Genomic DNA, 8100 nt, shown 5'->3' on the forward strand with positions numbered 1-8100 from the left:
CTGGATATCTATATACCAGAAGAAGGTATGTTTACCTCCACAGACTGGATATCTATATACCAGAAGAAGGTATGTTTACCTCCACAGACTGGATATCTATATACCAGAAGAAGGTATGTTTACCTCCACAGACTGGATATCTATATACCAGAAGAAGGTATGTTTACCTCCACAGACTGGATATCTATATACCAGAAGAAGGTATGTTTACATCCACAGACTGGATATCTATATACCAGAAGAAGGTATGTTTACCTCCACAGACTGGATATCTACTGTCTCTTATACACATCTAGATGTGTATAAGAGACAGGCTCTCAACTGTCGCACTATTCAATGTGTCGAGAGCTAATAAGCTCTCAAGTCTCAACTATCTCATTATCTAGTAATGTCGAGAGCTAATGAGCTCTCAACTATCTCATTATTCCATGTGTCGAGAGCTAATGAGCTCTCAACTATCTCATTATTTAGTAGTGTCGAGAGCTAATGAGCTCTCAACTACCTATCTCAGTATTTGGTATTGTGAGAGCGGACGAGCTCTTAACATTTCAGTATTCAGTAAATATATTGTAAGAGCGGACGATGTTGCAGGTGACAGACTTCGGGTTCGCTAAGCGCGTCAAGGGCCGCACCTGGACGCTGTGTGGCACGCCTGAGTACCTCGCCCCGGAGATCATCCTCAGCAAGGTGGGTCATGTGCGGGGATGGGTGGGTCATTAAGAGGTGGGTCAGCTGGGGGTTGTTCGTGCAGGGGTACAACAAGCCTGTGTTAATATTGTACGTTAAACCTCACGGCTGTTGTTCGTTGTTGTTGTTAATTGCCCGATACCGCTGCTCGGCGGCGCTCCAAGGTTCTGCTCCAAGGATGTCGGAGAAGGAAGGGAGCGATGAGAGGAAGGCCGCAGTCGGTCCACGGTCAGACCAGAGGTCCAGTGTGGTTAGCAAGGTGGGATGCGATGGGCAGCTGAAGAGGTGATGGGTGGTGTGGTCCATAGTGCCTCACTCAGGGCAGAGAGGGCTGTTGGCTGCACCAATGCGGGCAAGGTATGAGTTGAGCCGCGATGAGAAACCTGAGCGAAGTTGGGAAAGGACGTTTCTGGCCGCCCTGGGAAAGGAAAGCTCGTTGGATGAGACAGCGGGGGCAGGGGTCAGCAGCACCTTGTTGGGAGCTGTGTTACATATACTCCACTGAGGGCAGTGGAGTAGGTGTCGGGGGGGAATGATCCCTCCTCCAGCAGGTGAGAGACCGAAGGGAGGAAGCGGGACTGGGCATGGGACGGGGCCCTGATGTCTGGGTGACGATAGGGTAGCTGGGATGGTGTGGTCGAAGGGCACTGGCAATGAACTGTGAGCAGAGTAGAGAGAGGTGTTCAGCCATGGGTTAGACCTCAGCTTCGCTGTGCAGGTGGGAAGCGGAGGCCATTAGAAGAGATCCCGTGGCTACGCGGAGGGCAGGGGTACAACAAGGCAGTGTTGATATTGTACGTTATACCTCACGATGTTCGCGCAGGGGTACAACAAGCCAGTGTTGATATTGTACGTTATACCTCACGATGTTCGCGCAGGGGTACAACAAGGCGGTGGACTGGTGGGCGCTCGGTGTGCTGGTCTACGAGATGGCAGCTGGCTACCCTCCCTTCTTCGCTGACCAGCCCATACAGATCTACGAGAGGATAGTGTCTGGCAGAGTGCGTGTTGTATACTATCACACAGCCCATACAGATCTACGAGAGGATAGTGTCTGGCAGAGTGCGTGTTGTATACTATCACACAGCCCATACAGATGTACGAGAGGATAGTGTCTGGCAAAGTGCGTGCTGTATACTATTACACAGCCCATACAGATCTACGAGTACTCAAGTAACGAATAGTGCAAGCCGCCTTTACTGTGCTTCAATATAATTTTAATGAAGAAAATGAGGAAAAAATTGAAATGAAGTCAGTACAAGCATGCTAATGATATCATTGATATCAAGCATCCTATTAATATCAACAGTAAACAGTATAACGATATTCTTAATTTTTCAACAGCCATTAAATTTGTACTTGCGACTATTTCTCTTAATACATATGCTATCAGAGAACACGCTCCTTATACAAAAACACATTGCGTTGTCATTTGATTTTGTCAATTATTCCACAATATGTTACATATGCTCATTTGCATTATTTTAAATCTTATCCATGGCTGCCAAACGGCGTTTGTGGAACCGTATTGGAAAATTGTATATTCATTCAGCTTCCAATAATATAGCTGCTATTTAACAACTAATAATATCAATGCTAGTTATATTAGCTATTCTTTGAATTTATTCTCGTGGTGTTGGCGCAACAGGTTCGTTTCCCCGACCACTTTTATATGTTATTATTGTTATTTATTATTATTATTTTTATATATTATTATTATTTTTATATATTATTATTTATATATGAACCATTAGTTAAATTTATTGATGTGTTGTTGTGCGACAGGTTCGTTTCCCCGGCCACTTCTCTGGCGACCTGAAGGACCTGCTACGCAACCTCCTGCAGGTCGACCTCACCAAGCGCTACGGCAACCTCAAGAACGGCGTCAATGACATCAAGAATCACAAGTGGTTTACATCCACAGACTGGATATCTATATACCAGAAGAAGGTATGTTTACATCAATATACCAGAAGAAGGTATGTTTACCTCCACAGACTGGATATCTATATACCAGAAGAAGGTATGTTTACATCCACAGACTGGATATCTATATACCAGAAGAAGGTATGTTTACCTCCACAGACTGGATATCTATATACCAGAAGAAGGTATGTTTGCATGATGCTCACAACTGTACATACTAGCATGATGGTTCACAACTTATAAAAAGTACACACCTTAACATTTTGCCTTGTGTAGATTTTCTTGGTAATTGTTTTCTGTGTGTGAATTTGGTTTATCTTTATTTTTGCTTCCATATTTACTAGCTTGTTATTTCACTAAAATCGTTTTTTAATTTTTTGCTAATAACACAATAATAATTGCACCCAATTCTACTAATTGTCACCTTACTCCTCTTGTAGGACCGTTTCTCTGATCATTCTTTTGTGTTCTTTTATTTTCGCAGCATTAAATTTGACTAATAACGCTAGTTTAATCCACGCTAGTTTTATCCAGTTTGCTTGCTGCACGGCGTATTGTTGCATGTGTGAGCTCACATTATACTACATATTTTGCACTTACCCTGGCGTATACTTTCAAAAAAGTGAAGAGATCGTAAGGTCATCAGCCAATCATTGACGGCCTTCCAGGCAAAATCCACCAATCATTGACAAGAAAATAGAGCGTAAGTATATGTGTTCACTGAGCGAGTTTTTAAAACTCGCTCAGTGAACATATATACTTACGCTCTATAACTCTATTTTCTTGTCTATGATTGGTGGATTTGGCTTGAAAGGCCGTCAATAATTGGCGGCTGGTGCCCATATGACCATGGTACCCTCGTCACTACCTGGCTGCATGCTAAACAGATCGCTGCACCGCTTATCCCTAAACTCAAAGGCGACGACGACACGTCACAGTTCCCGCACTATGACGAGGACGAGGAGGTCCCTACGAAGACGTCCAAGAAGTCCGTCTATGAGGACGAGTTTGCCAGCTTCTGAAGGTAACGAGCGGGACAACTTTTGGTGAGTTCGGCTCTATTTATTTATTGAAGAAAAGTGGTTACCCCGATGGCTCGAGGAAGAGGTCCACATTGAATTAAAAAAAATTATATATACGATCAGTTATATATACGAGTTCAGCTCTACCTACTGAAGAAAACGCTGAAATAACGCTTAGTAAACATACATTAAACGTTTAAACTTTAAAAAACTATAACGGTTTAAATTCTAAGTCTAAACCGTTAAACACTTGAAATACGTTAATTTAACGCCTGATGTCTGGTGGGTTGCCAAGTAGTAGAAATGCTTCGTTGATTTTTGCAACAAAATGTCTTGTTCAAGATAAATCGGTCGCGCATGGCATGAATAGAACACTTAAAAGTAAGTATGCATGGAAGTTATATTATCCTCTCCGTTGCTGGTGTTATAGACTCAGGATTATTATATGTAGTAAAAAGAAGTTCGGTATTGTTAAACCCGATCTCTTTTGTTTCGATTTTAACCACGTTGACTGGAACGGTGAGTTGGTTTCCTCAAATTTGCACTCGCATCGACGACGCGTTACTGATATAAATTGCTTTATTGAGTCGGAGCGTTATTGGTGTCTATCTTCTCATCTTGATCTAAAAGCTTGTTGTTGTCGATGAGGATACGTTTAGTTTTTTTTAGTGCGTATATTTAACATGCTTTAATGGCTTTGCTGCCAAAATTACCGTTTAACTCGCTTCTCTCAATGCAGAATGGCATTAATTCTGCTTCTACTAATAGCCTTGCTATTATGTTACTTTTTCACTTCACGTGAAGAGACAATTTATTTTATAAGTCAAATCTTCAACTACCACAGAATAAGACGCATTATTTATTGCAGGTCGAGGCGCCGTTTGTGCCCATTAAGACGCCTTATTTATTGCAGGTCGAGGCGCCGTTTGTGCCCAATGTCCCAATTGTCCATCATTTATCGGTCAGGTCAAAATGTCCCAGTTGTCCATCATTTATCAGTCAGGTCAGAATGTCCCATTTGTCCACCATTTATCAGTCGGGTCAAAATGTCCCATTTGTCCATCATTTATCAGTCAGTTCAAAATGTCCCATTTGTTAATCATTTATCAGTCAGAATATCTGATCTGTTGGCCGATGCAACCTTTATATCCAGGTTATTGATGGCAATAGTAGAAATGATTGAAGCATTGTGGTGTAGACATTTTGTTCGTCGAATTGTAACGTGAAACTCTGTTTCAATTCACAATTTCAATTAAAACATTTGGAATCCTAAATAAAAACGCTCAATTTGGTTCAATGTTTGCTAACTAGAAGGTTCCATGAGAATAATTTGCTAAAAGTGTCTAGCTCTCGATATTTAGTTCAATGTACAACCATTAGTGAAATGCGGGACAAACTAAATTACATATTTTAACAAATTTTTTGTCGTGCCATCCACGATAGCGTCTCGGTTCTGGAGGCGTGTTTTTCCTTGGTTATACAAGCCCAAATCTCCTCCCTAAATAATTTAAACTTACACCGTCCCCAGAACGATAATAGACTGAGTAATTTATGGCAACGGCGACTTGATATTTTTGTTCCAATTGAGATCACGACGCATTATTTTGACACATGTTGTCGATAAGTTCTCCTGTTTGCCTGATAGCAGAGCATTCAATGTTTTGATTTGGCACGCAATCAAGCCCCCACGTGTCCCCGAATATATATTTTTTGTTTATTCCAATGAAAAATATTCAAAATACCTTCACTGACATCGTTGTGTTTCGTTACATGTTTTCTGTGAGGAATTATAACGGACCAATGTATGGACGTATATAGCTTGCTTCATCATCAGTCACTGGACGAAATTTATCCCTGGTCATCGTGTTATTCTATCTATTGTTCTCCATAGTTTACGGGTACACAATTTATTGTGTCAATTCTTCATTTATTGTATCCATTTCGCTACTGGAATCTTCTTTTCATATCGTTTGCTTGTCTTTCGGAAGAATAAATTCAACAAGTTTTTCGTGTCGGGGAGCAAATGACTCATGGTTGGCGGTTGCTAAACTTCTTGGCATTTGCAGACAACTTTTTTGAACAACCATTGTGACCAATACCAGAAATTGCTTTATTTTTTTCCCAGTTAAAAGGTGGCAATTTAATTCAGCATTTCGGCAGTTCCTGCACTGGAATTAAAAGCGTCGTGCTTGTCATTGCAAAACTTACTTCTGAATCCCGCCTGTTGATGTAATACAACTGGCATCCAGTTTCTCAATCCATGTATTGCTATGTACGAAGAATTCTTTCGCATGCTTCACTTGAAACAAAAGTTTATTCTACGCTATGCCTACAGACAAGCATATAAATAATTCATTACATGTGCCACTCTTTGCGTACACACAAAGCATGCCTCCGGAGCTCTTAAATACAGCGGGATATTTCTTATGCTTTTAAGATTAATTGAAGAGGAGGAGTTTATTATTAATATGATGAATTAATGGTTGCAATTTACCTAGTTTAGCGAGCTGTAAATAATATGTTTGTGTTGTTATGCGCATAAAATGTTATCGTCTATTTAGGAGCGTTCACACCGGCACTCTCCCAAGCTTCTCTACTGCATCAGCTCCTTAGACTTACGAAGTGCTCTTTATTTTGTGTGACATTCTGCTTCTAATTTTTCTTTATACGTTCTATGGATTACACTCTTTTTGAAGGATTATTAAGCCACTGCTTATCTTCGGTTCTTGGCTAGGAGGGTTCGCATTCTATGGTAAATCATTGCCCTCCATCTTGGCAAGCGTCTTTTATCTTGCTAAGTTTTTTTTACATTTTACATTCACAACATAAATGGCTTGGGGAGAAATCCGGCTAGAGTCTAACTATTGCATGTAATATTTAACGAAGGTTGAGATCTTAGTTTCCCTGCATCCAAAAGCAATCTCGCGAGATATTCATTAGTTTGTGCTGAGGCCTCCGCATTCCATCTTCATAAAGCATGTTTAATTTTACAACTCTCTCGTGTGTATGATTCTTTTGTGTAAATCATGTATAGGCAACTCTTCTAGAAAACATTCAGTTATATTTAAAAGGAAGTCAAATTTTGGGACGTGTTATTCGCATCATTCCAAGTGATCCGCGTGAAAATCACCTTTCTACTGTAGAATTTAGCCACTTATGTGCTGGTATCAGCTCGCTTAACTTTCCAACGAACTAATGATTCAGAAACCAAGTTTATTTAAAGTCTGGTAGAGTTTCTTCACATCTGTTGTCATGGTTATGATAGCTTGCGCAGGTTAAATTTCTGGTCTTTTGGTTTGCTCTGAAAATGTCATTTCCATCCACATGACAAAAGTGTTTTATTTTTTCGGCCTTATTTTGTGAGTAGCATTAATTATCAAACGAGTTATTACGAGTTACAAACCTTATCAAACGATTATTACGAAACAATCTTTTAAAGCGCATGTAGCTGAACTAAGCGAGCCACTCCTGTGAAATGGAATCAAATTCATTCAATGAAGTGAAAAATGGAAAATATAAGTCTTAGTTTAGGCGAAGATGGACTTTCATATCGCTACCTAAACCCTTACTTTCTCCAGGTCGATGCCTCTCCTAGTGAGACTATATCTTCATTAGATGACCTTTGCAGGTTTAATAATCCTCTAGAGGCCTTAGACTCTTCTAGAAATCTTCCTTTGGTTGCTCTATCATTGTATCATATTGTCAGTGTTGGTCTATCATCGTGTCATATTATCATATTGTTCTGCACTGCCTCATACGTAGCGCTTGGCTGGTTCAACAGCGGCAATTTAGCTTCGTTTAGGACACGTTTTCTTGTGTCGAGTCCCGCGCACTCCACAGTCTTCTTAGCATTTCAAATTCGATGCAGTCTTATTATTTTGGCCGTGTATTACTTTTTGAATTTACCAAAATTATTCCGAATGATAATGAAACTTTGTTCAGACGCGGCTGCGATCTGAACAAAACGAAAAGTGTTCATTTGCATCATTATTATGTTGCTGCCATGGGGTGCATGGAAGGCTGTGCGGGTGATAGCATTTCAAATTCGATGCAATCTTATTAATTAGGTCGTGTATTACTTTTTGGATTTACCAAAATTATTCCGAACGATAATTAATGAAACTTTGTTCAGACGCGGCTGCGGTCTGAACAAAACGAAAAGTGTTCATTTTCATCATTATTATGTTGCTGCCATGTGGTGCATGAAAGGCTGTGCGGGTGATAGCATTTCAAATTCAATGCAATCTTATTATTTTGGCCGTGTATTACTTTTTGAATTTACCAAAATTATTCCGAATGATAATGAAACTTTGTTCAGACGCGGCTGCGATCTGAACAAAACGAAAAGTGTTCATTTGCATCATTATTTTGTTGCTGCCATGTGGTGCATGGAAGGCTGTGCGGGTGACTGGACTTGCGAGAAATTTTTCGCCGTGTCTGCGAAAATTTCCGCATTTAAAGTTTT

General features: G+C 40.4%; 1 protein-coding gene across 1 annotated transcript in view; it reads left to right on the forward strand.

Moving 5' to 3' along the window:
- LOC108673971 (cAMP-dependent protein kinase catalytic subunit 1) overlaps window positions 1–3655 on the forward strand; it is a gene marked incomplete at its 5' end in the record, with an annotated part of 11411 nt that extends 7756 nt beyond the window's left edge. The window contains 5 exons of the mRNA XM_018161862.2: window positions 88–245; window positions 592–687; window positions 1566–1688; window positions 2473–2637; window positions 3501–3655. Coding sequence (XP_018017351.1) covers window positions 88–245; window positions 592–687; window positions 1566–1688; window positions 2473–2637; window positions 3501–3635 — 677 coding nt within the window. The remainder of the gene's footprint in view (window positions 1–87; window positions 246–591; window positions 688–1565; window positions 1689–2472; window positions 2638–3500) is intronic.
- Between the last annotated feature and the right edge of the window lie 4445 nt (window positions 3656–8100).

This window comes from Hyalella azteca, unplaced genomic scaffold (assembly GCF_000764305.2).
Source record: "Hyalella azteca isolate HAZT.00-mixed unplaced genomic scaffold, Hazt_2.0.2 contig15733, whole genome shotgun sequence".
Lineage (NCBI taxonomy): Eukaryota > Metazoa > Arthropoda > Malacostraca > Amphipoda > Hyalellidae > Hyalella > Hyalella azteca.